We start from the raw sequence: 14788 nt of genomic DNA, 5'->3' as shown, positions 1-14788 counted from the left end.
CAAGTAAAACATTTCAGATATCCAAGTGAGGTGATCTGAGGAGCACGGGGTAGAAGAGAAAGCTATTAACGTCAGGATATGGAAGTTAGATTGGACATACTTCTCATGAAGAACACATACAACAAAAGGACAATGAGTATAGCAGCCAAGTTCAGGCAGTACATCACAGTTGTTAAAACTGCGGGATGTATGAATCAGAAACCTTGACCATGAGTAGATGGGGAAAAGTCAGTCAAATGGGAAAAAAAGAGAATGCAGGATATTAAGGAAGATCCTAGGTAACAGATGTGTCGATGGGAATGTATGATCGAGATCTAATGAAGTCCACAAGACAGAACAAATCAGAGTATCGATTAACCCAGCATTACTCGCTAGGTCTTTACGTGCACCGTTACTTGCTGGTGAGCGCAGCGCTCGCCTTTATGTTTAAAGGCTATAATATGTCCATATAAATATGGAGGTATTTTTAATATGTCCATTTGAGATAGTTATTTATTTAGGAACATGGCCGAGTGGAGCGGCTATGGAGGCAAGCTCAATATTCGGGAGACGCGTGATTTCGATCCCCACCGTTAGCTGTCCTGAGAATGGTTTTCTGTTTACGCTTCCAGGCAAATACCGGGGCAGTTTCTATTCACAGACTACAGCCGATTCCTTACACCTGTCTAGCCAACTTCGTTCACGATCATTTATTTCATCTTTATTAGCTCTTCAACTGAGGTTGGCGTCAGGAAGGGCATCCGGTCGTAAAACAAGCTATGTACACTGATATCACAGTTTGCTATAAACGAAAGTTCCTCTCCTTCCCCAGAACTTGCAGACACTCTGAAACAGAGTTATGATCACTTCCGTAAACCTTATCTGTTTCATACCATTAGTCTCTATGTTCAAGACCTTCCCTCCTTCGTTTCACACAATCATGAAAGTATCTGATCACTGGATGCCACAATAACTTGTAAATATTGTCTAACAACAATCACAGTATAAACATTTCGCATTAAACACAAGCATAAAACAAAACCTGACTTATTACAATGAGCGAAATATAAGTAGCACAGTTCCTCGCTACTGAGCGCACCGCTCACCAAACATACACTGCCGTGCCTAATAATAAATTGCGGGTGTTTATCTTCAAAGATAATGAAAATGACTGACACATCCCCTTCATAATAATCTGTTACAAAGGTACAGGGACTTACGGAGGTTTTGTAATATTCCAACAAGAAGCAATATACTACGAAGGTGAGCGCCACGCTCACCATGCGAGTAACCGCGGATTAAGAAAACTTATTCTACAAACACATTTTCAGGATGACTGACTAATGGAAAGAATACGGAATTTCGTCAAACCAAAGTCAACACAACCAATGTGGTTCCAGGAATGTAAAAAGGATCCGAGACAGATTGGAATCCCAGAAGTTAAACTTCATGAGAGGGCCAAATTTAGACAGATGGAATCAAAACCCGAAAGATGGAGAGGACCTCTACCTGAAGAGCACAAGAAGGCACTGGCCGATAGGCTTAGAAATACTGGGAGGATGTCAAAGCTGAGAGAGCAACAAGATTTAAACACTGAAATGAAATTGGTTATCACACAGTCCATAGACATTTTAATTCTATATGGAAAAAATGTAACTTGCTTTTTGTCTGTCGAACACAAAAGTTCAGTAGAAATATTACACTATAACATACCCGTAAAAGAACAAGGAAACTCAATTTACATAATTTACAAATTAAATAAATAATAAACTTAGAATATATATATCTCCGTTTAAGAACAGAGATCTCATACCTGCTACTTTCTGGAAAAAAATCCTTGCTTAATTATGTTTTTTTTTTTTTTTTAACAGGTTTGTTATAGTACAATATTTACATTGAACTTGTGCGTTCGACAGACTGAAAAGCTTTCAAGTTACATTTAACTGAGTTAACAACGGAAAGTGTGGCTTCCTTCTTAACAAACAAAACTTATTTACATGAGTCAAAAAATCATAATAAAGAAAGAAAAATACATCAAATGAACAACTAATTTAAGGTAATAAATTAACTTACAAATTAAACATAAACTTAGAATATTTATCACTGCTTAAGAATATAGAGATCTCATATTTGCAAATCATTCAAAAAATTTTGTTGCGACTATTGTTCTGTGTGGAGAACAGGGAATAAATATTCAATAGAAGTGCTTCAAATGAATCGACACCACCATCTCGTACCTCATACATTAAAACACTTGTCTGCTGATACCTCGCAACCACAAAATGAAAATCTTAAAAGAATAAAAACTTTTTTTGCAATTTCTAATCAATATTATTATCATATTTCATTCATAACTACAGTATTTGTAATAGATATAATTTTGTTTTCCATTTTCAACCATATGACATTTATTCATTCTCATAAAATTAACTTTGTGTTACACATGAGGTCTTGAGCCCTTATTGAAGTGCTCATTTAATTAATCATTCATATTTGAGAGTACAGAGAACATTTCATTATAGTGAGTCTTTGTAACTTGCAGGAACCAAACACATTCACAATACATTTCACAATTTCAACAGGAAGCTTGGAGCCGAGGGTCTGTTTGTTCGCAAGCTATATTAAGAAGGAGGGATTTCTACATGACGCACCCGACCTTCACGGGCTTGGTTTAGAACAAGGAAATAATGTAAGTCAATGGCATGGACCAACGGACCACATTTATAGAAGCCCAGCGAGAAGCTAGAAGGTCATACGACACAAGTTTGAAGTAAGCGCCAGGCAGGCGATGTTTTGAACCAATGGAAAGGTAAGCATCATTCCGATATTGGCTATGCATTGGTTAAAGTGAGAGATGGCCCTAAACGAGCATACAACAGTGTCTGGGAAGACAAATTAATAAAAGCGACCAGCGTGTGGGCTAACTACCCCATTATTTGGCAGGAGTCTTGGAAGGTGTAATGTCGTGAGAAGAAGTATACTGTACTTACACGAGTGCGGAGTCAGGTATTATGTATCTTGATTGTGTGGGAGACTTCTAACATTTAGCTATATACGCTCAGACTGCACCGAATTACTCATAATTTAACTTAAGATAAATTTGCAGTTAGTATCTTCGAATTGCAGACGGAAGGAACAGTTTCCGAGATGATCATTTACACACCTCTGTCGATCAGTGGTAGTGTGTCGGCCTCCGGATCCCAAGATAGGGGGTTCAAACCCGGCAGAGGTAGTCTGATTTTTAAAGGGCGGAAGAAAGTCCATTCGACACTCCATGTCATACGACGTCGGCATGTAAAAGATCTCTGGTAACATATTTGGTGTTTACCCGACAAAATTAATTAAATCTCAGCCGTAGACGCCCAAGAGAGTTCTGATTTACTCGGTCTGCCTAGAGTAAAACGGAACATCAAAATTGACGAGCAGACAGCCCGATGGCGTCAAATTGAAATGTCTGTACACGGTAGCTGAGGCCATACGATTATTATTATTATTATTATTATTATTATTATTATTATTATTATTATTATTATTATTATTATTATTATTATTATTTACACATAGTTGCCTGCCTATTTAAAGTAGATTTTTCAAGGACACGAACATCACAGTTTCTAGTCCAGCATGCGTGTACTGTTTGCAGATGTTTGAGCTGTGACATAACACAGGCGAAGTGTGGAGTAGGTGGGGAAATTTTGACCTAGTTACGGGGTTATATAAGCAAAGAGATGTCCCGCGGCTGAATGGGAACTGGTTTTCCACGGCCACTGGAAATTACCCCGACAGTCATAGATAGTAACTGGCAGGTTGTCTTGACCCAGTTTTTCAATACCATGAATGAACAGATGTTTTAGTCAAGATCTGAATTGGCAGAAGCAACATGACGACGAGACCACATATTCCTATGCCAGGATGGAGAACCGAGGACTGATCCAGTTCAATTTTGACGGCATCACAGTCAATATGGTTGGTTAAAAGGAGTAAGAGCCAGCTGTCCGTAGGCAGGCGGCCGAATCAAAAAGATGAGTACCAGATTTGCGATGTATTTATGTATGTGTTTACAGTTTTAATGTAGCCAAGGGGATAGGTTAGTTTTATTATTTAATTTCAGTAGGTTTAGCTGTTGCCTGGAAGGACCACGTCCTATTTCAGTAAATGATAGTAAGCTTGTAAATGTAAATAACTGTAAAGTACATGTGGACCAGTTGCATGAGGACACAGCTTGCCTTTTTATTTTATTCAGATTTTATAGCTGAATGGTTAATGTCATTCCTTTTTATAAGTCAGTTTATTGCTTTAGCCTCTTTTTTTTTTTTTTTTCCTTTGATGTTTGAGATGCAGTGAACAGCTTGGGGCTTAAATGTAAATGTAAGAAGGATTTAAATTAAAGTCAGACAAAAACTAGATTCATTTGATAATGGGATTTCAAACTGCACGAACACATGCCGCCACGTTTTCTTTGATTTATTGCATGAAGTGTGAATGAGAATGTGTGGGATGGTGGAGATTGGATCCACGACCTATGTTAGCGTCATCTTCATGATTATCTGAATGTAAAGAGTGTGAATTAGCGATTGGTTCAAGAGTTCCTCGATCGCAGTTTCGTATTCCAAGTTCCGAATATCACAATGTTCTCTTATTATTATTATTATTATTATTATTATTATTATTATTATTATTATTATTATTATTATTATTATTATTATTATTATTATTAATGCAATTTTCTCAAGTTGAAAGGATAAGATATTTCAGTAACTATCAGATTTTCAGACACAGTTTATGTCGATGTGGTAACTGCTCAATTTCTAGTTATTGTATTATTACGGAGTTGGTCATCTATATATTTATTTGTTTTTATGAAAACTAAAGTCAGTTATTCCGGCTATTCTATCCGGTTGATTTCCTACATTTTTTAAAACTGAAAGGTATTCATGCACAGATTTGTCAACAAGTACTATAAATCACTTCAACTTCCACCTTCCTGAAATTATTTGATTTTTCAATTTTTTGTCTTTTTGAAGCAATCATATCTTTGGTTCTAATTGAGATACGAGTTCATTTTGGCCTAAGAACACTCAGTGGATCAAGCACTTTCATTTCAGCTCTTAACTATTCAAATTAGTTGATTCTGAGGAAAGTTATGAGTGCACATTCAATTTGACGTCTCATTTCTTCAACATTTTTTTCTCACTGAAGCAATCATATCTTTTATTCTAATTGAGGTACGCAGTTTGTTTTTGTCTAAAAACACTCAGTGGATCAAGCACTTTCTTTTGAGGTAATAACTCCTTAAATTGGTAGATTCTGAGAAAAGTTATGAGTACATTTGTCTCCGTGACGAAGATCTTTGAAGGACTTTTTAACAGTTTGGAGCGTAGTGTTGATCCAAGGAATGTTTACTCAGCCGCCTTGGGAAGAAACTCCCGCCATTGCATATTCAAACAGCAAACAGCTCGATGCGTAGTGTTCTTCCAAGGAACGTTTACTCGGCCACCTTGAGGAATGAGAAAGTTTGTTGTTACACGACTATAAGATGCTGTTTTACATGAAGACGTAAACATTCAATTTTTGTGAGTAGTTTCACTTATTTTAATGAAAAACAGAAATTATTAAAAAAAAAGTCCAGACATTGCACATTCAAAGAGCAAACAGCCTGACGCGCAGTGTTCTTCCACGGAAGGTTTACTCAGCCCTTAGAGCATTAATACTACATCAAAGACTCAGCTGCCTTGGGAAGGAAATCGCTTCATTGCATATTCAAAGAGCAAACAGCTCGACGCATAGTGTTCTTCCATGGAGTGTTTACTCAGCTGCCTTGGGGAGTGAGAAAGTTTGTTGTTACATGGACTATAAGATGCTGTTTTACATGAAGATGTAAACATTTCATTTTTGTGAGTAGTTTCACTTCTTTTAATAGATTATGGGTGTTGGTAGGAAGACTAAGAATGCTAAGCGAATGTATGAAAAACAGAAGTTGGAAAATGGCAAACAATTTCATACGGAGTGCAACTTGATTACATGTGGTCCTTCAACAACAACAAAAGACTTCTTGTGCATGAGAATTTTTCAGCGATGTGTGGTCCTTCAAATACAAACAATTTTGAAGTGATTCCTATTATTGGTGATGGTAATTGTGTAGTGTTTTCTAGTTCAAGGTCATCATGAGCATGAATTTTCCATAATACTGAGCAGGGGGGCCTTTTTCTATAACTTTGCAAATTTTCATGTCTTGGTTGATATTAGTGAACTTATTAGTATAACTCATGTCCTGTCCCATGGCTGAAAATGTTATATTTCAGGGTGTTAACATGCTCTATGTATCTTGTATGGAAGCTCCTACCTGTTTGACCAACAGGGTAAGATGCGCTACAATTATTACAATTGAGTCTATAAACACCTGATCTATTTAAGTCTCCTTTTCTTCAGGCTTCATATATCTGCATCAAACTGAGGAGCTTAAGTCCTACACTGTATCCTAGGACTTCATGTATGTCGCTTTCCACTCTTCAACGTGCCGTTAAAACAAATGCCTTTAAGACCTTGCTTAGCAACAACTGTACACAAACTGCATCTCTCATTATCAATCTTTTAACGAGTCATCCCTCAAGATTATGTTGGATCAAGCTTTTTAACTCGTTATCTGCCATCAATTCAATGTCTTAACGTGATTACAGCACAGCAGGAATATACAAGACTGTCACGTTACAAAAAATCTTCAACTGAAATTACTTCTTCATAAGTGTTGATATTTCTATGTACATCCTTTTGACTGCGAATAATGTCTTATATTTGTTATGTGTGTTTATAATTGTTTATGATTTACTCCTTTTGCCTAGTTCTCTTAATCGGCTGATGATGACACTTTAAATGTGTCGAAACTGGTCCCAAAGTTAACATGTTGTAACTTAATATTGTTACAACTTAATAACAGTGCATTGAAAGGTGGAACCTCTATACTTTCTTTTTAGTATTGCGATTCTCAGTTCAATACGGAACAATTATGAAGTTTTTAACTTCAAAAGTAAATTTTTCGTTGTTATGAATTCTCACTATAACTGATTTCTACTGTAGTTGTCAAATGCATTGATGTGAGGAAGTAAGTTGTATACATTCCTGAGATTAGATGTTAATTGCGACTCTCTCAATACAGTCTTAATGAGGGTCTCAATACAGTCTCAATTAACATCAAACCTCAAGCATGTATACAACTTACTTCCCCACATAAAGGCATTTGATAGCTATTCACAGAGTATTTAGAATAACACAAAAAAAAAAAAAAAAAAAAAAAAAAAAAAAAAAAAAAAAAAAAAAAAAAAAAAAAAGAGCAGGCTGTTACTATATAATATGAAAATGAAAATCCACAGCCTGTTTCCAGTCATTCGACTGGGTCAGGAATGGAATGAATGAAGCCCCCGTATAGCTGCATTTCTTTTAATAGATTATGGGTGTTGGTAGGAAGAGGGTAGGAATTGTGCCGGCTGCCGAAGCCTGTCGCACTCCTCTGGGGCAATGATTAATGAATGACAGATGAAATTAAATGATAATAGAGTGTTGCTGGAATGAATTATGACAGGGAAAACCGGAGTACCTGGAGGAAAACCTGTCCCGCCTTCGCTTTGTCCAGCACAAATCTCACATGCAGCGACCGAGATTTGAAACATGGAACCCATTGGTGAAAAGGCTGACACGCTGTCGCCTGAGCCACGAAGGCTCATTATATAACATGATTTTATGATTTTATATATCAAGACAAGAGATCATATCTCAAATTTAACTTTATGTTTATAGTCATCCCAACACTGTGTACAAATTCTTACTCATGACCTTGAACTAAAGAATATTTTAATATTCAAGACCTTTACAACAAAAAATGTAATGTACTATGTTTTCTACAACTGATTATTAAACTATAGAACACGTATTTTTAAAATTATTTTAGCCGGGCTGAGTGGCTCAGACGGTTGAGGCGCTGGCCTTCTGACCCCAACGTGGCAGGTTCGATCCTGGCTCAGTCCGGTGGTATTTGAAGGTGCTCAAATACGCAAGCCTCGTGTCGGTAGATTTACTGGCACGTAAAAGAACTCCTGTGGGACTAAATTCCGGCACCTCGGCGTCTCCGAAAACCGTAAAAGAGTAGTTAGTGGGACGTAAAGCAAATAGCATTATTATTATTATTAAAATTATTTTAACTGAACTCTACATTTGTTTCTAGATTTAAATAGACTTAAAGACAACACTATGCACAAACTTTTATTCACGATAGTCTTGAGCTATGAAAGTATTTTTAATACTCAAGATTTCTCTGGAAATCTTAATATACTATGTCTTAAAACATTTAAGCACATCATTGACTATAACATATGTACTTTCAAAAGTCAAATCTACTGAAGATGACCCATACCAAGGGTTGAAACACGTATGGTCAATAATGAAAATTAGACTCCCTCATAGAAGAAGTAGCATGTATAATTTTCTTTATCAGGTATTTTATATCACATGTGATGAATTTCATATCTGATCTGTACACACAGATGTGTAATTCCACCTTCCCAGGTATTTTATAGTTTTATTTATTCTGCAGTAGTTTCCACAGAATTTAAAGTTATAAATATATATGTAGCAAAGTTTGGGCTGGGAAGACTTGGGAGAAAGAAGAAGAGTTGCTGGACTAAGTGGTATGTTCCAAACCATCAGTGGAGAGATTGCGTGATTGATTGAGTGGTGTTTTTTTAAGGCAAAATCACAATATGAAGATAAAGTTGGAATTCAAAAGGACAAAATGGGGAAAATACTTGTTTACAAGAAGAGGAGTTAGGGATTAGAATAATTTACCAAGGGAGATGTTCAACAAATTTCCAAATTCTTTGCATTTATTTTAAAAAAAATCTAGGTAAACGACAGATAGGGAATCTGCCACTTGGGCGACTGCTCTAAATGCAGATCTGTGGTGACTGACTGATTGATATATACACCTGAGTTAAGCAATGTGAATGAAGTCTTAAGATGACGAGACTTCCATCAAGGCGATACCTTAACTCAATGCCAGAGCATAGCAGCCACATACAGGGCGAAGACTGTAGAGGCAAGGACGGAGCCTTGCTTCAATCAGTGTGCGACAGGGAAAGCATCAGAGATAATTTTTTGATGGATAACCAGACCAGACATACCATCATGGAGCCTGATCAACAAAGCATTCAGAGTAACCAAAGTGTCTCAGCACTGCCATACAGTAAGTCCCGGGACACCTACGATACACTGTCATAATCCTTCCTATTTATTTGCAACCTTACACATTATGATCTTGACAATTTTGATAGCATAATATTTTATGAAGGGTCGTTTCTCTGTGTTGTGAGTTTCATCTTCATCGAGGATCAACTAAAATTAAAAGCATTAAGGGGAAAAAAGTAATCACATGGTCTTACCTACCGTGTGCATGCCCTTTTCTTTACTCATTTAGGCTGTCTGCATGTAAATTTCAACATTCCACTTTACTAACCCAGATAGAGATCTTCTCTGCGAGCCGATTTACTGCTAAATTTTAATTAATTTTGTCATGTAAACACAAAATTTATCACCAGAGATAATTTACTGCAAACATCATACAGCACAAGTGCTAAATGGATTTTATTTCTGCCCTCTAAACATAAGGGACATAACACTATGACCAATTCACACAGTGAACCATTAGTGACAGATAATTACAATGACAAAATAAATTAAAGTAAGTTTTACCCACATTCTACCGTAATTCCACTATGGAATAAACTCCATGCCAAGCCCGAGAGTGATGTGTTTGAACCAATACTGACCACCACCACTTACCATATTTGTAGGTGGCTGCAACACAAGACGGGCCTGTTTCTTCCTCTGCTTTCTATAATATGTCTCGAATGTTTCACGAGACCCAAGAACGGAATAGATGTGTAGGCACCGGTACACGGGAGAGAAATCTATCAGATCCTGAGCACTGAGATCCTCTTCAGCATCATAGGTACTTTCAGCTGGAGCCTCGTAATCCACTTCACCTGAAGAAAAAATAAATCTTTCACTATCAGTACATCACACAGCAATCCTTGTCACAAGAAGAATTCTCTGATAGTAAATGATGATGATGATGATAAACACCTGTAGTAACTACTCAGTTGATAGGGTAGCTTAATAGTTGCTTTTGCCAAATAAAGGAGGAGGGTTGTTATTAGGCAATAAAACAGATGCCTTAATAATAGCCAAAGCCCCCCAGGACTAACAATCCTGGTTGTATTCGGATTGTGCAACTGGCCCAAATCAGACTCAAATTTACAAGCAAGATGACAACGGAAACACACTATTAACTCAAGGTGGTAACTCTTTGCAGGAATCCACTGTTGCCGACAAGCAATGCATGCATCCCGATTGGATTTTGAGGGGATGCGACATTATGCTGAAGACAAATTGGAAAGTCTTGGAAACCCCAAACAGTCACAAAAACTCAGGCCCAAATCTAAGACTTTTTCTAGGATATTTCAACATAAACTCTCTCACACAAATTGACAAAATGAAACTGACCACAACCCTCCATGAAAACAATATCTCAGTAAGAGCACTGCAAGAAACACACTTCACGGATGATGAAACTTTCTAATCAGATGGGCGTTCTTTGTTTTTTTTTTGTTTTTTTTTTCCCCAAGAGCAAAGCCCAAAAAAGCCTCTGCAGTCAACACATCAACCCTTCGATCTCTCTCAAAGTTTGAACCTATAAACAATAGGTTCTCCTAATATCCTTGCAATGTGCAAACAAAACATACACATTAACCAATGTCCATGCCCCGATTAACAGCCAAAACCAAAAAGAATCTGAGAACACAGACTGATTTTGGAACATCCTTGTATCGAAATAACAAAAATTCCAGAACACCACATCAAGATTTTAATGGGAGATTTAAATGCACAACAAGGACAGGACCAGAAATACAAATATGTCATTAGGCTATACTCGATTCACAAGAGAACTAGAATGATTCTGGATTATAATGAATTATATGAGAATCAACCTCCAGCTGCTGTTCACCCACTTTAAGTCACCTTTCCAGAAAACTAATTACATGGCAATCTCTAAATTCAGCAATGGGAAAATTCCAACAAGGTACGGTCCCGAAATAATGAACGGCATCAACGGAGATTATGTTTCAACAGTTAATGAAAAGCAACCTGCCATAACGGGCTTCGACACAAAGAAACTCAGGGAAAAAATGAGAATGAATTCAAAGAACACACCCGGCCAGTGAGTTTGGACTTAAACTATGCAAAAAGGCAGGTAGTTCAAGCTTCAAAAGAAGTCAAAGAGGTTAAAAGAAGAAGAAACATGCCTGGTGGAGTGGAAGTTGTGAACAAGCCTTGGTGGATCATCTACATATCTGGAAAATGTAGATGTCCAAAAGAGAGGAAGATTGGAACATCTACAAAACTCAATAGGTACAAACAGCGAAGATAATATGGAGCGAGGAATGCAAGTACAAACAGGAACAAATGAAAAAATTTCCAGCAAAGTGAGTTCCAAGAATTTTATAGGGGTTTTAAAGGAAGATACAATGGTAAAAGCATTCCTTCCTTAGCGGTCAAAGCAAAGATGGATCTTACCAACTTCAAATGAAGAAAACTGAGGTCCTGAGATTAATTAATCAATTAATGAGATTAATTCCATGTAACTGAGGTCCTTGCCGAATACATCAACCTTCTAAATTATGAAAGATCAGTCGTCCCCATCAGAACCAACAAATCAAAAAGCTAGCACCTGCTGTCCTATTCCCCGAATCACAACAAATTGAACACCACATAGGCAGATTGAAAAACAAGGCCTCTGGTGAGGATTCCACGATGGCAGAACTATGGAAATACATGCCATAAGAAGCAACAGATGTCTTGCAAAAGACCATTAACATATGGAAGAAGGAACTACCAGCAGAAGACTGGAAAGTAGCATTAATCCATTTTTTACGTAAGGAAATATCATGGTATCTCATTATTCCCCCAGCACCATACAAGATTGCAGCGTTATCCACCCTAAAATGACTAGAAGAGCAAGTTTATCACTCACCTGGAGAATACCAAGGAGGTTTGCAGAAAGCCCGATCAGCAGCAGACCAAATCCATGTTCTTAAAACTATAATAAGATATGTGTTGAGAGGCCAAATATACATGGGTATATTTGTATATTTCAGAAGGCATATGTCTCCACTGATTGTGATGTGTTGCTTCAAATAACTGCAGAGATAGAGTCAATGAAAACCTGCTAGTAATAATACAGGTAACCCTAACTAATACAAAGTCCAAAGTAAAATACCAAAGATGTTTTTCTGCACCCTTTGAGATAAAAATAGCAGTCAGTCAGGGAGGTGGACTTGCTAATCGGCCAACTAGAGACCACAATAAGTTTCATTATATATTACTCAACTTTTATTCAAGGTTGGCTTGATGACAGCGTTATGATGAATTTTGGTTTTTGTAGTAAAACACCTTTTTATATATGCTCCGAGTGGTTTGGAAAGCCACCTCAATTTTTTTTGCTCTGGCCATTAAGAGCTCTGTATCTAGTCTGTTGGATAATTATTATTATTATTATTATTATTATTATTATTATTATTGTACCGGGCGGTACACCTCTACACCGTTTATTTAAAAGTTGCGCCAGTTGAAACTCCTCTTCTGGAGGAAGGTTGAACTTTATCTATTCTATTAATTCTCTACTTACTCAGAAGATGTCACCACATGGAAAATTTTGAGTTTTTGAACTGTGTCACTTTTGATGTGTTTTTGTTCCGCTTGAAGTAAGAAGTGCGAACTTTCTCTTCTAGAGGACACTACTGAAGATCAACAATAGTGCGACCTAGTGCGAAATCAAAGAACTATTTTGTTGGAGAAATTTTTATTTCAAGAGTTTGTTCTTTGTTAAATTTCTTTCTGTCATGGTTTAAGTTGGCTGTATACCCCTCCTTTTCCCCTTATTTTGGATCTAGCCAATCCCGAATTTCTTTAATTAATTTTCCACCAATAATGTGTTTCTTTTCCTCTATGTAAGGGGTTTCTTTTCCCGAACCAATAAAAACTTTGAGGGAGGGTGTTTTATTTCCCCTAACGCCTAGAATCTTCCGCGAGAGGTTATAAACTGCTGATTTTGGGGTCTCCGGGCCACTTCTGTTCCATCTTTCAGTGTATTAAGTACATAGCAGGAGGCGGGAAGCGCCTCTTTCCTCGGCAGCGATCTACTACCAGGTAATGGCCTATTAATATCTTCTTTTCTTGCTAGGTCGGCAGTTTAACGCTCGCGGCGGGTTCGAAGCGTTTTCCATCATGTAACCTTTTCCTAAAATGTAACTACTCTTTTCTTCTATTCTCTTGTAAAGCTACATTATGGGATAGAGAGTGCTAACCCTCTCGAGTTCCCACTCACATCGTCTTGAGGTGAACTTATTTTTCTCAACCAATTCTCCCGTAATGTAATGTAAATTGCCATTAAGTCACCTCTGTAGTATGGGATTAGCCCTTGTATTAACGGCCTAGTGCCAAGTAGGTCTTAAGCAAAGTGTATTAGGAGTGCAAGTTCGCCTCCTCTCAAGTTGTATTTTGAGGTCATGTATTAATCTTTTCTCACCTAATAGACCTCAGTAGGTTGGGTATTTTACCCCTGTGTATATGTCCTTTGAGGACAACTTGAAAGTTGAGTTTGGTGTGGCCTGGGAGAGGCTTAACTTTAAGAGCGAGTGGCTCTTTTCTAAGACTGAGAGTTGTATGCCTCGAGGAGGCTTTGCTGTGTAATTTGGAGCAAGGGCTCCAGGGTTTGATTGGGGTCTTCTGCCCCTTTTGTCGAAATTGGTATATCGTAAAGTTGAGCTAGTTGCTCAAGAATTGTGTTTTCAGGGCTCGAAGCCCAAATTCTTTAATCCCTGTAATTGTACATTCCAAGTTGTATTTCGGCTACTAAGTGCCTGTTCTATTTGTTGTTACCTAATTTTGAAAAGAAAATATAACCTTGTTAAATTTTAAAATTTAATTTCTCTTTAGTAGCTTGAGACCTATTCACCACCCAGCACCTTCTTTCATGCTTAACTACCACAAAAACCCGGTAACAAGTGGTAGCAGAGCGTGGTTGAATGGGTCTCAATTTAGCCCCTTTTGACGGCTAAACATTGCTTTGATTCGAACTCTAATAATTGTCTCAGTTGCTGGAATTTTTTGAGTTTTTCAAAATTGTTCTGTCATCATGCCCGGCCCTCGCGATGTTCTCCTACTTAACTATTTGCGCAAAGAGGAGTTGATATACGAGTTAACTATCAGAAATGTGCAATCTGGAGGCACGGTTGCAATCGACACCAACAAGCTTAGAGAGTCCCTTGATTTGCCCATTTCCATCCCCAATTTGGGAGAGAAAGAAATTGATGATTCTCTTTCCACGATCGTCGAGAATATTACTGGGCTAGCATCTGTAGTCAGCTTTTTTGATGAAAACGATCCGTCTCCTAATCAAATTAAGCGTGTGCAAGGCAGGCTATATCACTTTTCAAATAGAGTTAATGATCTGTTGTCTCTGAAGGTGAATGACGTTCAGAGGAAGCAAGCTAATACGCTCCTTGAAACTATCTCTGAATTGTCTAGTAAAGTCACTCAATTGTTAACTGGGGAAGTTCCTCCCAAATCTGATCAGCCCACCGTTGTGAATGTAAGTAGTGAGGAAGATCCTGCTAAGGGAGAAGGCAATAGGATAACCGTTGCTGCTCAAACTATCTCTGCCCCATTGGACAACGAGTCTGAACGCCGCACATCGTTGAAC

At 37.6% G+C, this 14788-nt stretch overlaps 1 protein-coding gene across 6 annotated transcripts in view; it reads right to left on the bottom strand.

The window, feature by feature from the left end:
- Sec15 (exocyst complex component Sec15) overlaps window positions 1-14788 on the bottom strand; it is a 233595-nt gene that overhangs the window by 116232 nt on the left and 102575 nt on the right. For all 6 annotated transcript variants that reach the window (XM_067147038.2, XM_067147037.2, XM_067147041.2 and 3 more), the window contains exon 7: window positions 9808-10010. In XM_067147038.2, coding sequence (XP_067003139.1) covers window positions 9808-10010 — 203 coding nt within the window. The remainder of the gene's footprint in view (window positions 1-9807; window positions 10011-14788) is intronic.

Source organism: Anabrus simplex, chromosome 5 (genome assembly GCF_040414725.1).
Source record: "Anabrus simplex isolate iqAnaSimp1 chromosome 5, ASM4041472v1, whole genome shotgun sequence".
NCBI classification, from domain to species: domain Eukaryota; kingdom Metazoa; phylum Arthropoda; class Insecta; order Orthoptera; family Tettigoniidae; genus Anabrus; species Anabrus simplex.
The sequence above is the reverse complement of the archived record's forward strand: the minus strand, read 5'-3'. Positions and strand labels throughout refer to the sequence as shown.